The sequence below is a fragment of the Nyctereutes procyonoides genome, unplaced genomic scaffold (assembly GCF_905146905.1).
Source record: "Nyctereutes procyonoides isolate TBG_1078 unplaced genomic scaffold, NYPRO_anot_genome, whole genome shotgun sequence".
NCBI classification, from domain to species: domain Eukaryota; kingdom Metazoa; phylum Chordata; class Mammalia; order Carnivora; family Canidae; genus Nyctereutes; species Nyctereutes procyonoides.
Window position 1 is genome coordinate 27148845 of NW_026575140.1, and position 20764 is coordinate 27169608.

At 44.7% G+C, this 20764-nt stretch overlaps 1 protein-coding gene across 7 annotated transcripts in view; it reads left to right on the plus strand.

Annotated features, from left to right (window-relative positions):
• RERE (arginine-glutamic acid dipeptide repeats) overlaps positions 1–20764 on the plus strand; it is a 412302-nt gene that overhangs the window by 380454 nt on the left and 11084 nt on the right. For all 7 annotated transcript variants that reach the window (XM_055305059.1, XM_055305063.1, XM_055305064.1 and 4 more), the window contains 2 exons: positions 19393–19555; positions 20529–20621. In XM_055305059.1, the coding sequence (XP_055161034.1) occupies positions 19393–19555; positions 20529–20621 (256 nt within the window). The remainder of the gene's footprint in view (positions 1–19392; positions 19556–20528; positions 20622–20764) is intronic.

Below are 20764 nucleotides of genomic sequence, written 5' to 3' on the forward strand. Positions count from 1 at the left end.
TTGAGAAATTTTCTTGGCTCTCTTTTCTCCTTAAGATTTATACAAACGCAACAGTAATTTTTTTTTTTTTTGTCTTTCTGACTCAAGGATAATTTTTAAGGAGAGATTAGTTAACCACAGTATCACAACTTCTCTTAAATATACTAGTACTTTGACCAAGTGAGGCAGAAGTTCACCTTAAATTCATGAAATTTATTTTCCTTTGCTTGGAAACTGGTTCTCCTTTGCCTTTCTTTGACTCCTCCTGGTTGTGGGGGGGGGGGGGCACAGGGAGAAGAGGGGATGACAGAGAAGTCTTCTCTTCAAGGAGATAAAAGCTCACCAAGTAGCTGATCAGGCCTTCTTAGGCCTGGAGTTTGTTTGTATTGTGTTGTTTTTGACACCAAGAACTAGAAGTATGAGATTATCTGATATTCTTAAAGGTCTTTTTGGCACCCAGGGTATTCTGTATTTCCTTTGTGAATTAACATAAAGCAGTATTTAGAACTCTGCTATAGCCTACCTCAGTACTATTCAATCTTTAGGAATTAGAACAGGTTTTCTTTGGATCATTTGCGACTTATCAGGGGCTATGTTTTAATCAAGACTTCCTGACTAGACCTGACCCTCTGTCTAGGCGAAGGGCAAAGGAGGCAGGAGGCAGCCAGAGACTCTAGAAGGAGGGGCCAAGAGGCATCATTAAAGACATTAATAGTCAACTCAGTCATTATGCTGTGGCAGGTATTGGTATTATTCATTGAACTATTAATTTATATATATATAATCCATTTTGATTTGATTTTAGACAATGAGCATATTAAATTTTAAAATGCAGTTAGAACAATTCAGTGGCTGCATTCTCCCCCTCTGCTTCTTGTAAAGAGCAGCGTAGGTCCACTTGACCTAGTCTTGCTAGAATTCCAGGAACGGAAGGTGAGAGGACCCAATATCCCAGTGGCTGGTAGAAATAGCCCTGCAGATCTGCTCTTGGGCAGGCAGGCCCTGGAGGAGAATTGGGCAAAAGGGACTGACTTGTCAGAGACTACTTTGGGTTCACTTTTAGATTGTTTGAGGAAGTGATCTTGGCCATTTCATCCATTGAGAAATAGATCCATGAATCACGTGTTGATGGCCAGGACAGTTCACCTGTTTCACAGAAGCACTAATTACTTTGATTCTCAGTTCTACCCACAGGAGTGAGACATAGTTAGGCAGGACTTCTTAGGATTTAAGTCATGGGACTAAAAAAATGTAGCTTGAGTTCTTTATCAGCAGTCTGGAATTACTTTCTGAACAATTGAGTGAAAGCGTACAGAACCATGCTGTTTCCTGTGGCTAGAAGGAGCATAGGAAACCCCTTCAGGGCATCTGGTTGTGGCATCGGAGCCTTTGATCCAGAACATATGTGACAAGAATTTTTAAGTGCTACTCATCAGACCAATTTTCCTCTTATCTGGGGTTAGTATACCACCTCTTATCTCTGCTTTTGCCTTAAGCAGCTAACACTTGCCTCTTTATTTGCTGCCATATGTGAGTTACTGTTGAAATGATTGCTTGCGTTCCCAGGGGAGGATCCCTACTCTTCTTATTAACACTATGTTAGGATGTCGGTGCATCCAGAGCAGCACATTAATTTTCTGGACACATCAGCACAATCCCTGTAGGGAAAGCGTTACAAAATCGACAGTGTGACCTGAGGGGAAAAGTGGGACTGCAGGGAAAGACACATGTAACTCAGGGGTAGACTGAACTTTACAAATGCCCAGGCTCACACCATCCTCTGACAACACAGAATAGAGGGGCAGAAGGACAACCACACAGTGGACTAGATTGTAGAACCCAGGCCCCAGGGTGTTTGGGGTGATTCAATGAGTTGTACATTTTTTCCATCCTCAGCTCAGCATCAGAAATGCAGATTCTGTATATCTTAAACTCTTGAAGAGTCATCTGCATTTTCTTTCTGCTTAAAGAGTTTGTGATCTAAGCCAGTAATTTTCAGTCTGGGGTTCATGTTGCTCTACTATGTTCCACATTATCATAAGAGAATATTTTTAAAGTTCAGTAATAGAGCTCATCATAATTAGGTATCATTGTTAACATAAGTGTATGTTCTTTGATGCTTTTTAAGAGTAGACTTATGGTGTCATGAAATTAAATAATGGGATGTTGCAAGTCCCCCTAGCAGGACCTTTCCAATCTGTCCATCAGAGCTAATTATGTTTTGAACTGTAGGGATAGCTGGTAAACCCCAAGGTAGCCTGCTAAAGATTAGCAGGTACATTAACTTGGTTTTGTTCTCATTCCTGCTGAAAGGCTTAATGATACTATCTGTTCTGATTCTCTTGCTGATTACCTAAGAGTGGAAGCTGAGCCTGGGCAGACAGGACTTTTTAAGTTGACTCAGTGAGGCCTTTAGGTAGGTATATATTGTCCCAGTGTTTCTGTTTGGGGATCTTCTGGAGAATGCTGATCTCTGAACTGTGCTATCTTCCTCCTGTGAACTTGGCCCCAAACACCATTATTATTCACAATGTCTAGCATTCCCTTATTCTGTGTGTGAAGTGCCTGTAGTTTTCAGGAGACATGATAGAAGAATTCAGTCAGTTACAGAGACTATTCTTTGAGAGATTTCCTTTTTAAATTCAGTTAATTAAAATGATTCTTGGAGCTCCTGAGTGGCTTAGTCAGTTAAGTGTCTGCCTTCAGCTTGGGTCATGATCCCATCTAGGGTCCTGAGATTGAGCCCCACATCAAGCTCCCTGCTCAGCAGGGAGTCTGCTTCTCCCTCCGGATGCTCTGCTTATGTGCACTTACTGTTCTGCTTATGTGCACTCGCTCGCTCGCTTGCTCCTTCCCTCTCTCAAATAAATAAAATTTAAAAAAAATAAAAAATAAAATGGTTGAAGTTGAAGTTAGTTTTGAGTTTCTAGTCCTTTTCCCAAATGGAAACAATAAAAATAATATTGTCATTCATCAAGCATAATTGCCAGGCCCCTGTTGTTAAGCACTTTCATCCTACCTACAACCCTATAAACCATCTCTCATTCACACAATAGAGTCTTAGAGAGGTTAGTTGACTTTCCTATAGACACATAGCTAGTAGGTGGAGGACTGGAAAGAATTCAGTACAGAAATAGGGATGCAGGTGGGAAAAGCCTTATGTGTTGTCCTATCAGACTCCAGAAGTAGATTCTGGCTCATTATAGGTGTTTTGCTTTATGCTGAATATAGGTTAATAGATACAGATGAGAAACAGTTATTTGTAGCAGAAGATGTTTGTAGCTGACCTGGGATGTGTAGGTCTCCTTTGGCCGCCCTGCTTATGGCATTGCCAAGGCTTAACTGCGTGTTTGTCACTCCCAGGGATGGATGTAGCCAACCCAGAGATACAGCCAGTTCATCCCTGAGGCCAGTGTAAGCATTTGAACTGTTCAGATCCTTCTTTTTAAATATAACTGTATTCTTTTCACCCAATTCGGCTTAATTCTGCATTTTGAATCAGAGTTTTAAAATATTTAATGCATTTGCTATTTCTAGGAATACTGAGTTTGTTTGCTTTCTCCTGCTTGGGAGATTTTTTTTGTGGCTTGGGATGCAGTTATTTTCCAGTCGGGCAAAAGAGGCAGCATTGCAGCCAGCCACCACCACTGTGGGCTTTTGGTTTGTTCCAGTGTCATCCATCAAGTAATCATAAACGTCAACATTTATGGATTTTTTTTTTTTACAGTATGCCAGCCACTGTACTGGGTGTATCAGCTCTTCTTAATATCACAATTCTGTGAGTGGATGCTGTTATTTTTCTCTGTTTTTAAGATGAAGAAGCAGAGGCCAAGAGGGGTTAGGTAAACTTTCCAAGTGGCATAACCAGTGGCTGCCTTTCTCATTGTCAGTTTCTGTTGTTCAAGTGAGGAATTCCAGATGAGAAAGGCTAGACAGCCAATAACTGTTCATTGTTTCCCCTCCTCTTTTCTTCCTCAAGAGCCTGTTCTCTCCCACCCTCCGCCACGTGCACATACACACATGTACCATTGGACCAAAATTAACCAAAAGGCCTTTAAAGCCAAGGCCTAAAATGGAAAGTGATTTTTTTTTTTTTAAATCCACACGGAGGGAGCTTTGTGTGTCACCCTGTTCTACTGACATTGGGATAGTTGTGGGCATAGAGGTGGACCTTGGATCATTGCAGCCAAGCTGGTGTAAGCATAGGCACTTTCATGGGCCATGATTTGCCACCACTGGTGCTTTAGACCATAGCCCAGCAGGCTGTTCTTTTTTGGTTTTGTTTTCTTTCTTTCTTTTTTTTTTTAAATTTATTTATAAAAAAAAAATAAAGATTTATTTATTCATGAGAGTCACAGAGAGAGACAGAGACAGATTCACAGGCAGAAGGAGAAGCAGGCTCCATGCAGGGAGCCCGATGTGGGACTTGACCCGGGTCTCCAGGATCAGGCCCTGGGCTGCCCCATTTTGTTTTCTTAAGACTGTATCAGGACTTCTAATTTGAAAGTGTAATCCCAGGGCCTCTTGGTATATGCCTGTAGGAAGCCTGTGTGTGCCTGAGCACCCTAAAGGAGTGTGATACTCATTTACTGCTGAGACAGAATTTGGTGCCTGTTTTCACTAGCTCTGAGAGGAAGATTTAATTATAACCATCTTCTTCAGTGCACTTAAGATAGGCCCAAAACAATCTCACATCATGAAACAAGGAAACAGCCAGCCTTTAAAAAATGGAAGTTACCATTTTAGTATCCATCAGAATGTTCATTTGGGCCAGGGTATAGGTATCAGCTGATACCTTTGTTAATTCAAGTTAAGGCTGAGCCCCTGGGCCAGTGGCAGGCCAAAGCTTATGTGGCTCCTCACATGAGGGATTCTGAGTATGCATCGGTGTGCACATAAAGCAGCACCACCCATGGGATGCTTGTTCTCATTTCACACTTGAATATCCCTTGGGACAGGAAAATCATTTTCATTTTTGAGTTATCCTAACAAATGGGTGAAGAACTCTCTTGGGGTTGTGTTTTGTTTTACTTTAATACACAAAGTCCTATAATACACAAAGTCCTGTAACTTAATAATCCTGAGTTTAAGTCCTCATAACTAGTTTCCCATCTTGCTCATGTTTACCTCAAGTTTGAAAACCTTCAATGAAAGATCACCAAATTTCTTATTTCTAAAATTGAGAATATATAGTTTTTATGAACATTGGTGACTTTTTTGTTTTGCATTTTCCTCGTTAAAGTGTAATACTGATATGTATATGTCTGTGATATAGCTCAGTACAAATCACTGAGCATTTATTGAGCACCTCTTTCATGCCAACCACTATGCTAATTATTGCTGGGGATACAGACTGTAGGGTGAGTGCATCCCTGTTCACATGCAGTTTAGAGTCCAATTGGGAAAAGGAGAAGTAGGGGATCGAGGAGTAGACGTAAATTACTATTTTCCCAGATTCAGTGACATAGGAGCCATGAAAGGGTCACAGCTAAGCAAGAGAGACATGGTATTCAAGGAGAGAGGCTCATAAGAAACTTGCTCCCTGGGGTCAGCAAAGATAGTATATATGAGATGGCATATAGACTAGGTGCCCTAAAAGGTGGCTAGGAGGAGTGCAGTAGATGTGTAGTAGTGCTGGTGGCGTGAGCTAGCAGCAAACATGGAGAGATGTTCCAAGAGCCTGCACCAAGCCAGAAGGTAGTACACATGGGAAAGCCCCCAGTTCCTTTTCCAAAGGTAAATGCGGTAGGAGGTGGAGGCTACCAAGGCCCTGGCAGATGGCAGAGCAGCTTTTGTAGGAGCAGGCCCCTGAAGGATATCTCTTTGGGAATCCTGCTCTGTGCCCTGACGTGGGCTCCTCTGTCAACACAGTAGGGCTCTTTGGGCGCAGGCCCAAGTCTGAAGCATCGCCTCACAGAGGAATCTCTACCCTTATATTTTCCTTCACTGCAAAGGGTTTTGACTTCTTTTGGAAAGTGAAGCAGAACTGGATAAAGGCCAGTTTCTGAGGCTTCCTGCAACTGGAAACTCAAGCTTTTTAAAGCTGTTGAATTAATGAAAAGTTTGTTGACTTTTTAGATTGTTTCTGGGATCTCAGGTTTGAGTACTAAGAATACAGAGCTCATCTGTCAGTGTCCCTCCCTTTGTGCAACTTTTTGTTAGAGTTGGCTGATGTTCAAGTGTGACCTTTTAAGGACACATGGAGCACGCAGGGAAAGACCATACCCTGTCCACTGCTGGCAACCAGCTTTGTAGGCTCTTCTCAAAGCCTGGAGGAGTTGTTTGGTGGGCGTTACCACCTCTGCACCTCCTTCCTACAATCTGTGAAGCCCTGTCCTTAGGCTTGTGTATTTGTCTACTAGGGCTGTACTACCAGTGGACCCCAAGCTGTGGGGCTTAAAGAATAGAAATTTATTCTTTCACAGTTCTGGGAGCTAAAAGCTGAGGATGGAGGTGTCCCCAGGGTTGTTTTCTTCTCTGTGTCTTCATACCATCTCCTCTATGTGCCCATGTGTTCTAAATTTCCTCTTCTTGTAAGGACACCAGTCAGATGGGATTAGGACTACCCTCATGACCTCATTTAATTTTTCACTTTGTCACATTCTGAGGTGCTGGGGGCATTAGGACTTGAGCCTATGATTTGATGGGAAGGGGAGAGACACACAACTCAGCCCTTAACGGCTTCTGGGAAGGCAGCTGTTGCCCCCTCACCCTCCTTCCTGGAGTTCTTTCCTACTAAAAGCCACTACGAAATAACTACTAGCCTTATGTGGAAGACATGAGCACAGATTGGGTTTGCAAGCCTGTCTGGATTTTTCTAAAATCTTTGCCTTAGGTTAGATCCAAAATTTGGGCAAAAGAGAGGACATGTTTCAGGTCTGCATCTAAGAAGGGTGTGGAATTGTAATTGTGTCTGTGTGCTTTGAAGGGTGATCTTTGCTTCTGCTCTTTTTATTAAACAGATGTGATTCAATGACAAAATTAAATATCCTTTCCCTCCTTTCTTTATAATGAGGAAGCCAGTCTTTTATTTTAAAATTCAACTTGCAGAAATGGATTGTACTTGATAATTTGCTGTGCGTCCATAAAAACCATAAAATAGAAGAAGCAATGTTGCTGGAGTAGCTGTTCTCATTTCCTGGCAGTCATTACATGCTCCCAATACAAAAACATTTTTCTCCTAACTGTCCATTCTGAGCTCAAAAATGGATTTCCCTCCAGCCGCTGTCATTCAATTATCACCTCGGGAAATGCACAGATATAACTGATGATCCCTGTAAAACGTCCTGCAGCATGCCACCCTCTCTCATCCTTCATCTTTTGTCCTGTTCCCATCATTAAATGTTACATTGCCAATGTATATTTTATAGGGTGACCCTGACGATGTCACTTTGATACTGTGCAGGGATAATAATATTGCACATATAATGAAAGGCTGATAAATAGAAAAATGTTTACGAGATGGAGAATAGCACTTTTAACAGTTTTATGTTTTCTGTTTTCCTCTCTTCTCTTCTCCCCCTTTGCTGGTAGAATTGTGGTTTTGTTACAGGAACAAGAAAACATTAAGAAGGGTGATGTGGTAATAGAACCGAAGGCGGTGAAATCCCACTTGACCTGTTGCTGAACTCCAATAAAATGAATTCAGGAAATAACGAAGTATTCAGCTTATAGGAAAGAAAACTGATTTCAGCGAATGAATTCTTAGTTGTTTGGGGGCCCTACAGAGAACACAAGATTCCCAGTGTTGGCATAATTGTACTTCAAATGTCGTCTTCAGCAGCTCAGTAAAATCAGAGACTAAAGCCCCTGAGTGGGTCCCACATTAAGCGAAGACCAGGCTTGCAGCTGCTTCAGGACTGCCCAGGCTTCTGTGCCATAGGCTAGTGTCGCCCCCATGTGAGGGCAGGGCCCTTTGTTCCAGGCTGAGCTCTAGAAGGATTTGTGATGGCTGTGACCTCTGTCTTCAAACACGTCATTTCCATATCTCTCATTTATTTTTTATTGTTGTTATTTTTGGTTAAATGGAAGAATCTTCTATGTGTTGCTCGATTGCTAGGTTTTTTAGTGGAATTGCTGGAAGAGGTGGCAATAAGAGGAGGTACAGGAGATCCACCCTGTGGCCCTCGAGTCATCCTCACAGTTTTGAGCACACTTCGAGAAGCCACCGTTTTAAAGAGATGCTTCCTGCTGGAGGTAATTTGGAACAATGCTTTGTAGCATGTTCAGAGGTCATTTCTTCATTTCCTGAGGGCCTCCACCGGATCAGACTCTCAACCTTCTCAGGTCAAGAGTCTTGCGTGGCACATCTCTTCAACATATGTAGCCTGGAGCCAAAAGTGGCCCAGGGGGATTCCCCCATAGCATAAGCCATTGGATGGCTTGAGGCATGGCGAGCAGGTTGTGAGGGGGTGCTCATGACTGTGAGCTCCCAGGGTCTGTCCAGTATAGTCTTTGGAGTTTGTTCTTGGTGCAGGAAGCAGAACACATTTGTCTAGGCTTGTGTGTAATTCTGATTGTGCACTTGTGCCTCCCAAGTGTGTTTCTGAACCTGGTACCCTTGCTTCGGCCACGTTTGGGTGTGGCATGGGGGGGCTGGCTCCACCCTGAGGGGAGAGGACTGGCCACCCATTGTTATCAGGGATGCACAGTGCCCTTTTTTGTTCTTCTGTCTAAACTATTCAAGGTCCATGAAAGAGGTTTAAGATACTTTGTGAATGAAAGATAACCCAAATTTGAGCCTCTGACTTAAAAAAAATGCACATATTTCCCCTCAATTCATAGCAGAATGGTTAAGAGCATAGGATCTGGTACCAAACCCCTGGGGCTACTGCTTGAAGCTGTGTGAGCTTGAATACATGACTTCATTTTCCTGTTCCTTGATTTCTCATTTGTAAAGCCAAGGATAATGAAGATATTTATTTACTAGGGTAGCTATGAAGATTAAATGTATTAAGGTATGGAAGACAATTGTTTATAGTGCTTAGGTCTCATCATTGTAGCTTTCACAACCCAGTGAAAGGTGATGGTTGGTTCATAAGTCTGCTCAACGAGGAAGTGGTGGCATTGGATTCCTCAGCCCCCCTCCCTCTCGTCAGCCCACCATGGATTACGTCTCCACTGGCCCCTGGAAAATGAAACAAAAATAAGAACAGTGTAATCATTTTTCATAACATTTGATGTCAAATTAAGGAACCCTTCTTACCTAGATATTGTGTATTTTTTCTCCTTTTTTAGAGATAAAATGTCATTTATGAAATAATGGTGAGATCAGAAAGCAGTTATTTTTTTTAAAAGATTTCATTTATTTATTTGTGAGAGAGAGCAAGAGCATACAAGCCAAGGGGAGGGGCAGAGAGAGAGGGAGAAGCACACTACCACTTGAGTAGCCAGGAGCCCAAAGTGGGACTCCATCTCAAGACCCCAAGATCACAACCTGAGCCAAAGGCAGAGGCTTAACAGACTGAGCCACTCAGGTGCCCCCAGGAAGCAGTTATTTTTGATTACTGTACTTAAAAAATAAAAAATCAGTAATCTGGTTATCTATTTCTCAGAAGTTAATTTTTTGGAATTAATTTTAGGTGAATTTTAATTCTCAGGAAATACTCATTCCATCAAATGTTTACTGAATACTCATATTTACGACATTGTCCTAAACATTTAGGGTACTTGCAAAAGAAGTAGACACAGGCTTGGGGACATTGGACAGGTTCATTCATGGTTATGGTCCAAAAGAGAGCCTGGGTATACCAGGAAAGAGTCAAGTGTAGAAAAGTATAGGTGTGCAGACACCTTGATGACCTTGGAGGTTGGGTTAAAGGGTAAGTAAGGCTTCTAGGAGAAGTTGGCAGCATCTGTGATGACCTGAGCCACAGGTCTAAGGTCTAAGGACGTAGATCCAGTGAGGAGACAGTGGTGAGGGGTTTGTGGGGCTGCGGGGCTGCAGCCTGCTAGCAGAAGGGAAGCACTGAGGGGCAACAAACTGGTCATCATGTTTGGCATAAGCCAAGGGCTGTGACAGTTAGGGAATGAAGTAGAAGGGTCTTGTGCAGACAGAGGGAGAGGCCTGGGAGAGGCAGCAAATTAACTGGGTCTTTGTTCTGTTGGCTTTGAGGAGCCTTATTGATTTGGAGAGGGGAGTGACAAGATCAGAGCTGGGCTTTGGGAAGGCTGAGCATGTCTTTGTGGGACGGGGCAGCCTACGACCTCAAGTCTGGATGTTTGAGTGGTGCTGTGGGATCAGAGGTAGAATCCATAAGTGGCTGAGGTCAACAACTAAAACAACATATAGTTTAGGAAATCTCATTACAGTTTTGGCAAAAAAAAAAAAAAAACACCTCTGTTTTAGTTTTTCTACTGTGTACGAATAGCGGTAATCATTATTTAAAAAAAAATTCTTTAAACTGCTCAACTAGGATTTTAAAAAAAAAGATTTATTCATTTATTTGAGAGAGAATGTGAGCAGGTGTGGGGGCGCAGAGAGGGAGAGAGACTCACCAAGTGCAGAGCCCGATGTGGGGCTCAATATTATGACCTGGAGATCATGACCTGATCCAAAACCACCCAGGTGGCCCCTCAACTAGGATGTTTTAAGAAGATGTTGGGGGTGTGCCAGGTTCTGGGACGTCTCTAGGAGTGTCATAGTGTGGCCTTTTCTTTACAACCTATTAAACCCAGGAGAGGGATCCCTGGGTGGTGCAGCGGTTTGGCGCCTGCCTTTGGCCCAGGAAGCCATCCTGGAGACCCGGGATCGAATCCCACGTCGGGCTCCCGGCATGGAGCCTGCTTCTCCCTCTGCCTATGTCTCTGCCTCTCTCTCTTTCTCTCTCTATGACTATCATAAATAAATAAAAATTTAAAAAAAAAACATTAAAAAAAATAAATAAACCCAGGAGACCTTTATGCATTTCCAGAATCATCTTCTTCCTCCCTTTCCCTTCCCTTCCTCCTTTCTGCAGAAGAGGACCTGGAGGTGGGAAGGAGAGGTTGCATTGCCCAGAAACAGGCTGCCTCCCTCACTGTCAGACGTGTTAGATAGGTGCCCTTGTAGCCCCTCACATGCAGAAGGTATGATTCGGCCATGTGCCTTCAAGCAGATCATCATTCTGTCAGATGCACTCTGAGACCACAGAGTTGGTATTTAACAATTAGCAGCAGAGCAGTCTGACAGTGTCAGGGCTCCTTTAGGGATTAGGGGATTCGGTTGGTTAACAAAAGAAGGAGCCCAGGAGAGCACTGCTTTAATTACCAGAGTCGATGCTGGAAGACAACCAGTTGCCTGCTGGAAAAAGATCTGTAAAGGTGGCTGCTCCTAAACATAGCTGATGGTTCAGCCCAGTGCCCAGCTTCTCACCTCAGATGTTTGCAACAGTTGTCAGCTCCAGCCCTTGAATCCTCAGGGAGTGAAAGGAAAGAATGACTTGCATAGGAGTCTGTGCCAGGAAATTTTACTGACTTGCCTCACTACCCTTGAGTTGGTAGTTTTTGCCAAGAAATGCAGCTATAATTCCCAGGCAGAGGTGGTCATGGATGCCAGAGGGGCCAAACTCAGCTGCAAGGTCACAGCCCTTTGGTTAGAGTGCTTCCCAGGGGATGTGGCCCATGCAGGCTTTCCCGGACCCGCTCCCAGAGCCAGAGCCACATTCCCCTGGTGCCTTGACCACTGTTGGGGCCCTGGGTTGAGGAATGAAGTCTAAGGAGCAGCTTTGTGCCATGTTTCCTTCTCCTTCCTACCCCTCCTGGGTTTGGTACCTGTTTTGTAATTATTCATTGCTTGCTGGAACTTCTCTCTGGAAGTTGCTGGAAAAACACACCTTTAAAAAAAGAAAAGAGAGGAAGGAAGGGAGGGAGGAAAGCGAAGGCAGGGAGGAGAGGAGCTTTAGATTTCTCCATTCCATTCAACAAGTGGCACACACTCCTCTGTACCTGGGCCACCAAAGAAGGGGCCGGATGGTAACTGAAGGGCATCCTTCAGACAGAACTTTTGTGGGGAAACAACACCCTGATTCTAACCAATTGCACCTGGGCGTGCAGAAAAAGGCATTGGGTGGAAGACAGTATACTCTCTCTCGTTCAGGGTAAAATATTTAGCATCAGAACAGTTAATAATGGTGCTTAAGGAATTAGAGTAATTTCTCCTAAATGCTTATTTCCTAACCCCTGCAGTGCTGTATGTCAGCTGTGTGCAAAGGTGTGCATATATCAGCTCTGCTACATGGAGGGTCCTGTCCCATCACATCAGCTGACAGTGGCAGGTGGGCTTGAGGGGCCTGCAAGGTAGTTTCAGAGAGCAGCTCTGTTTCTAATGCCATTATCCATGTGCAGCTTCCAGGCCTCCCCTCCACCCCCTCCAACCTCCCCTGCTGCTCCTTTTATAGTAAGTGGTGCTTGGCTCCAGAGGATGCCTGTTGAAGCTTTGGTGCAGAAGAAGTAGTGAGTAGCAGTTCCCCCTCCCCAGTGGAGGAAGTATTTGTGGGTGGCTTCTACTGGAAACCTTCTGGAACTGTTTCCTAGGTCCTCCCTGCCCCTCCATGCAGGGACCAAGGACTGGTTTCTCATGGCCTTCCTTGACATAACTGTAAGGCTAGCAGTTGTTCCCCCTTTTTTTCTGCGGGTCACAGAACCACTGTGAGAATGGAAGATAACATAGCACAACTCTGTACACTGAATTGAATGAAAGGAGTGTGTGAAAAGAGGGTTATTTCCAGAAGACTGAGGCCTTCCTTGGCCTAATAGTAGATGGCAGCCTGCAGGTGCCCTGTGGTCTACATCTGGGGTCTCTGGACCTCCTTTTCTGCCACTTACCACCCCCGCATCACCACCCTCACCCTGGGATGTCACGACTTCTTTGCATAGTTGTGGCAGTAACGGTATGTTATAATCACAGAAATTGGGAGTCAGTCCTAGGTGTACCCTTATGTTTCTACCTTGGGACAAAAATAATTGCCTACCTTTTCCTGTCTCCACAGTGGCCTCCCAGAGAGCTGCTTCTTGCCAGGCTGAGGTATCAGAGAACTCAGGGAGTGGGGGACTTGCTACTGTGCTCAGGGCAGGAGAGCAGGACAGTGAGATAACCATGCCCACCAAGTGAACCGTTGAGGCCTGCAGTGTATACAGTGCCTTCTTGTCTCATCAGTGCCTTCCTTCCCAGGGACCCTTAGAAGACATGTAGCTTATTTTTCTTTAAAAATATTATATAATTGTGTGTGTGTGTGTGTGTGTGTGTGTGTGTATAAATACTTTTTAATCAGGCAGGACAGGTTACAGGTTCCCCTCCTTTAGCACTGCAGGAGGAAGTGCTGGAGGAGGAATTTCCTGGAGGAAATTAAATAGCACTCATGTTTGTGGGGATTGTTTTAGCTCTCCAAGTGACTGCAGGTAAATTAACCTTCTAGTAAGACAGGAAGGAGATCTAGTCAGGTTGTCTCCTGGGCCGGGCTGTGAACTTTGGCTCTTACACACACACACACACACACACACACACACACACACACACACACACACACACACACACACACAGTGGGATGCTTACCCTGGGCCCTGGAACATGTCGCCAGTCTGTTGTTCTCCCAAGGTGAAGCACAACTGGGCCCAGACATACCAGCAGAACTTACCTGAAATGAGTTTATACCTGAAAGCTACCAGTAGTAGTAAACAGTCCCAGGCATCCCCTCCCCTAGTTGCTTCAGTTCAGATGGTCTGGGGCAGTGGGCATGGATGGAGGTTACCCCGACGTTTTGCGTTGAATGAGCTTGATGGACTCATAGTCTAACCTGAGGAGGCACAGAAGTACAATGGTGACAGTGGAGGAGGAGCCAGTCCTTCTGCTAATTCTGAGTGGCAAGTCCAGGAAGCTTCTGTATTACAGGAGTGGCTGTGATTGAGCTGTCTGCTGGTGCCTGGACCCTTTTGTTAACCTGACTCTCTCTCTCTCAGTCTCTCCTCTCAGCCCCCACCCACCCAGATAGAGCACAGCCCTGAACACCATATAACTCTCTCCTCCTTCTGTGCCAGGCACTCGCCAACTCGTGTTTTCATTTTGTTTGAAAATCAGAGAAACCTAATGGGGCCTGGTTCTGTACCCCTGAGTCGTTTGCCTGCAGAGAAGACCTGCTGTGCAGAGATCCTGCCTCAGGGAGGAAAGCTGGTGCTCAAATCCAGGAGCCAGATCCCTTATTGCTAGTGGCTTTCTGCATATGACCTGTTGGGAAAATCCAGTGCACCCCAAACCCCTTACACCAAAGAAAAGGCAAATAATTGGGGGAGAGAGAGAATCTGCTAAATATAGGCTACTGGCTATATAAGCACCTCTCTCAGCAAGCACTACATACAGCCCATAGTGCTATCGATTGGAGAGGACTTCACCCCCTCTCCTTTCCTTTTTTTGCCCAGGCAGTAACCCAGTTTAGTCACTTGCTCGTGCTGTGTGCAATTACAGCACAGAGATGTGAGGTACACTGACTGGGAGGCCTTGTTGTGAGGTGGGTGAGAGCACCGGGAACAAAACGATCGGCTCCGACCATTCATGTCCACAGCGATGCCTCTGTGTGTGCTTGCAAGCAGAAGCAGGAGCTAATTTGCAAGGCTGCCTTTGTGGAGCTGCCTTTTGATCAATGATTGCCTGTGTTAATGTTTCAGCAAGCTATTGATTTCTGCAACAGCTTTTGTTCCCTGAATTTATGTGCAGCGGGTCTCTGCAGCACACACTATGCATGTTTGATTAAAGTTCAATTGACTTTATTCCTGGTGAGGCCGCTGGCTGCCTCATTGCCTATTTGTAGAACCAAAGCTTTTCCCGACATGTTCTTTTGTTTGCGCTCAAGACCTAGCCACCCATGCAGTTACCAGTATGCTGTTTCTAATCCTCCTAGATTCGCACCATTCCAGTGTTTAATCCCTCCATAGACAGTGGTTGAGAGGCAGCTAATAAAACCTGGCCTGGATTTTTTTTTTTAAGTCAACCTCATTGATGTGTAATTGGCATGTGTACCATTTATACCGTAAAGGTACACCCTCTGTAAGTGCAGCGAGGGCACAGCTCCGTAAGTTTGACAACTGTACCTCCATGCAAACAACACCACAGTCGATTCATAAGATATTCCCTTCACCCCAAAGGTTTCCTCATGTTCTTTCATAGGTAGTTCTCTACTTCCTTGTCTTCCAGACTAGACAATCACTCATTTACTTTTTGTGATTATAGACTTGCCTTTTCTAGAATAGAATCATACTATCTGTACTCTTTTTATCTGGCTACTCACGTTCAATGTGATGTTTTGAGATTCATCCATGTTGTCAAGTCGATCAGTAGCTTGTGCCTTTTTATTGCCACGTAGTATCTAGTAAATGGGTGCGCAGTAATACTTATCCCTTCTCCTGTTGAAGGGAGTTTGGATTGTTTCCAGCTTTTGGCTATGAAGAGTAAAGTTTCTTTGAGCATCTGTAAAAGTCTTTGCAGGAGCATATGTTCTTATTTCTTTTGAGTAAACACCTAGGAGTGGGATCAATTGTTGGGTCATACAGTAAATGTTTGTTTAGCTTTGTAAGAACTGCCAAAGTTTTACAAAGTTAGTTGAACCATTTTATATTCCCACTGGCAGTGTACGAGAGTTCTAGTCCCTACCCTATCTTCCTGAAATCTGAAATTTATATTTTGATTTTCTGAACTAATTTATAGACTTCTAGTGGAGACTCCTTCTGGCTTGGTTGTTTGATTCTTGGTACTCAGACAATAGAATCTGTTCTAGGTTCCTTTTCCTTGTTTAAAAGCTACTATTTGTCTCTTTTTTTTTTTTTTTTTTTAGGATTTTATTTGTTTATTTGAGAGAGCACATACACACAGGAGTTGGTGGGGGGCAGGGACAGAGGGAGAGGGAGAAACAGACTCCCCACTTAGAAGGAAGCCCAACATTGGACTCGATCCCAGGACCCCGGGAACATGACCTGAGCCAAAGGCAGATATTTAACCAACTGAGCCACCCAGACTACCCTAAAAGCTATTATTTCTTAAGTGTTGACAAAAAGTTGCTGTTTATTTCAATATTAAGTTTCTATGTCATGTCCTGATTTTCTCACATTCTTGAGGAATACTCAGTTCAGGAGTGGAAGTTAAGGTTGGGAACCTGGGCTTTTTTTACTGAGCCTTTTTCTGTCTGGTATCTGATACTGGGCCAGTACCATAGCCTCATTGAACTCTGGCTTCTCCTGTTTTAATCTATGAGTTATGCCATCTTTTAAAACCATTTGAAACTCAAGCATTCATATTTGGGAAATAGAAATACATTTGACCTTAACACAGGTTAAAACAGCTCAGGTTCACTTACAATATAGCAGATTTTTTTTTCCCCAGGACTGTATATATATGTTTTTTTCCTCTTTATGATTTTATTAGTAACATTTTCTTTAGTTTATTGTAAGAGTACCATAAGTAATACATATAACACGCACAATGTGTGTTAATCAACCATTTATGTCATTGATAAGGTTTCTGGTTGACAGTAGACGATTAAGTTTTAGGGGAGTCAGAAGTTGTACCTGGATCTTTAACTGCAAGTGGTGGAGGGTGTCAGTGCCCCTCATCCCCAGTCCCTTGTAACTGCATAAGGCAATACTGTGCCACAGACCAACACAGCATAGAGATGTCAGGGTGGCCTCTTTTCTTTTCTTTCTTTCTTTTCTTTTCTTTTCTTTTCTTTTCTTTCTTCTTTTCTTTCGATTTTATTTATTCATGAGAGACATAGAGAGAGAAGCAGAGACACAGGCTGAGGGAGAAGCAGGCTCCCCACAGGGAGCCCAATGTTGGACTTGGTCCCCAGGACCGGGATCACGCCCTGAGCCAAAGGCAGACGCCCAACCGCTGAACCACCTAGGCATCCCATGGGATGGCTGCTTTCTAACAGCCATCCAATCAGGTGGAGGTTTGAACAGAGACACTGGTAGCACCTTCCCATCTCATTTTCTCTCCCATTTTTTATTCCTTCTGTCACCTGTAGCTTCGTGTTTCCTCTTACATCCCAGGCCTCTTCATCTGCTGGCCCCTAAAATGACTTTAGCTAGAGGAGGCAGTGGAAGGGTACCGCTTGGGGGCTTCACATTTTTCCTTCTAGCTTTGGGATTGGGCCATGATTTACTGCACTGGTTGTCCTTTTGAACTGATAGAGCATGTCACTCTGACAAAGTATTGAAGGGTGACAGTGAACTTGCCTTGGCTTCTGTTCCATATTTTCTCATAGGAAAACCAGAGTCAGATCAGTTTTATATCAGCACAGGTCTCTTAATCCCCTAGTGGATTTATGAGTTTGTTCCCTCTAGCCAGCCAACACCAAAAGATCAGTACAGAAAAGTAACTTTCCAAGTCAGGAAAATAGGAAGTAAAGAAGCTGGAGCCAGGAGGTTTTTGGATCATGACCTAGGGGCTCAGGATGCTCCGGTCACCACAAGTGCAGGCTATAGGTCAATTGTAGCCTACATCTGTAGAATAACATGTGATAGACAAACAGCTCAGATATCCAAGGGCATTTCCTACATTTTCCCTTACCATTCAGTTACTGTCTCATGGAACTGAAAAGGGTGGGGGTGAACTTGCAGACTTGCATGTGTTCGTTCTTGGTGCCTGGCTTCTGGCCTCCTTGGCCTGGAGTCATGCTTCATCTGTTAAATATTGGCAGTCACTAGCATTTTTTTAAGTGGCACTTGGAAAGACTGAAACATAGTCACAGTTCCAAGAGATACATGCTATAGGCTCATGGAAGCTGGTCAGAAGCTCCTCTTGAATCATAGGTACCTTTAAGGATCTGACGACAGCTGTGGTCCCCCTTCTTAGAAAACATATAGGCATAGAATCCAACTCTGAATAGTGAGCACTCAACACACAAGTACATCTGCTTTGCAGAAGCTACTTCCCCACTGAACATCTGTCCACTTCTCTCCAAACCCACTTCTTGTTCTGGGGGCACTGCTTTTTGACATGTGTTTTGGTGGAACCCCTCTGACTGGCCACTCGAGCTTCCCAGCACTGGCCAGATCTGAGGTCACTGAAGAACAAAATCTTTGTTTCTCTCTTGGCTCCTCCATTCATGAGGCTGTGTGGTGCTCTGGCCAAGTGGCTCCCACCTTGGGGTGCGAGTTGCCCACAGGGTGGCTTCCCAGGATACAGTACTCAGCCATGTTAATTGATTGTCCACAAGGTTGATTCAGTTCGAGAAGATCAATGTGAAGTAGGTGCTTTCTCTGCACTCTCCCCCCTCCCTTTTTTTTTTTTAATTCCAGGTAAAGAAACTTTATCTTGGGATGTTTCTTAAGAAATTTGTCTTGGGTCAACCAGAATTAGCTGAACATGTCATTCACCTGTTGGCATGTATGCTGTGCCTACTGAGCTCCAGGACCAGAGTGGGAGGGTAGCAAAAGTGCCTCTTTCTTATTTTTAAGGGTTTATTTTTTGTTTGTTTGAGAGAGAGAGTGTGTATGTATGAGCACACGTGTGCACGTAGAAATGATGCATAGGGAGAGACTCTCAAGCAGACTCCCTGCTGAGCTCAGAGCCAATCACAGAGCTGGATCCCACAACCCTGAGCCAGAATCAAGAGTCAGATGCTCAACTGACTGAGCCACCTAGGCACCCCAGAATTGCCCCTTTTTAAAAGTTTCCCTGGGGCTCATAACCCCCCTTGCTGATTTTTGTTTGCTTGTTGTTTGTTTGTTTGTTTGTTTTGAGGATTTCTTGCTTTCCTTTCTGCTGGGCCATGAAAAGAATAGCTCATTCTCCTGTGAAGGCTAGCCTTGTAACTGTGGCACTTCCCCTTTGCATCAGAACCTCTGTGTTTGTCCCCCAGGATCTTCATCTATCAAGCTCCAGTCTTCACCTTCATGATGCTGTACCAACTTGTCCCAATGTGGGCACTCAGAGATTGGGGTAGAGGCTGTGGAACAGTTTTCCTGGGTTTGGGGGTCTCTGTTTTTCCTAACCCCAGTTCCCCACCGTCTAAGTTGTTTCATTTACTTGTTTCTGAAGTAGTCTGGCTAATCACACCTGTATGATTTCAGTGAATGCTGTGAAGAAAACATCTGTGCACACACACAGATTTTCCTTCTTTTTGATTGTTCATTGGTGTACTTCCATGGTAGCACATGGTGGGTGCTCAGCAGATACTTGTGGAATGAACGAATGTTCTTGATATCTAGAAAAATTCTACTCTGCTGGACTGAGGAGACAAGCCCCTTCATCCAGTTAGTGGGCCGCTCACGGGTATGTCTCGAGCAAGCCCTGTTCCTCTCATGACTGCCCTTTGTGCTCATCTCTAGCACTGCTGTTAGGAACCAGCTTCTGCTCCTGGCAGAAGTGAGATGACGTGCTGGGGGGACAAGGAGAAGCAAGCCCCTCTGAGCGTTTCCGTCACCATCAGCCCTTCTCTCCTGCAGGGGGAGCTGATCACCTTCTATTACTACTGGAAGAAAACCCCCGAAGCAGCCAGCTCCAGGGCCCATCGTAGGCACCGCAGGCAGGCCGTGTTCAGGAGGATCAAGACTCGCACTGCATCCACACCCGTCAGCACGCCCTCCAGACCCCCCTCCAGTGAATTCCGTAAGTGAGGGACTTCTCCCATGTAGCCAAACGCTCATTGTCCAAGCTCTGAGCCTGCCCTCACAGGCATCCTTATCACTGTGCAGGTTGGGGATGTTGTGTGTGTTAATCCATCTGTGCAAAGCCTGCACCCAAAGGTAGCTTGACTTGGGGGATTTGGTAGGAGAGTTTTACATGCTAATTATTCATGCATTTAAATTTTTAAAATAAACTCAGCATCATTTTAACTTTCATGAAAATGTAAGTCTTGGCCCTGCCCTGGGGTATTATCAGTAACTTCAGAGGAAGTCCACTTAGTGGATGATATACTGTTTGAGTTCTCATTGCATTGGTTTTGTGTTAGCAGTAAGATCAGATTAACATTTTCTTCTTTTTCCTCCTGCTTTGCCAAGATCCTCTTCTTGATCCCAGCATGATGTGCAGTCTAATATGATACCTTCTTAACCCTTAAAAGCTGGCATACAGCAGTGGGCCTTGTGGTTCTGTCCTAGCTCAGCGCACTCAGCCTGAGGGTTGCTTATGTTGCACGTGCAAACAAGAAATAATCCATTAGTGCTAGAGTGGAGCATGGGTAGGACTTGGTGGAGAGGGAGCTCCTCAGGGTTTCTGGATCTGTCAGGGAATTCATAGGGATGTACTTCACCTGTTCACATTCCCAGCTGTGAATTCCCACACATTCCCCGTGTTCACATTCCCATCAGTGCTTGCCACTCCAGGATATAGGTGTGATGTCAGTCCCCCAAAATATGGTAGGGCAGCCCCTTGGGTACCACCCCTCACACGAGTCCTTCATTCTGATCCCTGGCCCTGAGGAATTCAGAGTGGTCCTTCGTGAGCACCGCTCCACTTCAGCCTTCCAGGCCATTCTGACTGGTGGCTCAGAGCATGGGGCGCCACAGGTCACAGGTAGCCCTGGTCTTGCCCAAGCATGATGGTGTCTCCCCCACCCCTGTTGTGTTCCCGCCATGCCCAGTGGACCTGAGTTCAGCCAGCGAGGATGACTTTGACAGTGAGGACAGCGAGCAGGAACTGAAGGGGTACGCCTGCCGCCACTGCTTTACCACCAGTAAGTAGGGATGGGGGGAGGAGGGAGCAGTGGGGACACTCACTGGGACAGGACAGGCTCAGGCACTTTCAGGTTCTGAACATTTCCTGAATCCAATTGAAGACCTGCTAGGGTGTCATTGGTTGCATGAAATCTGTATATTT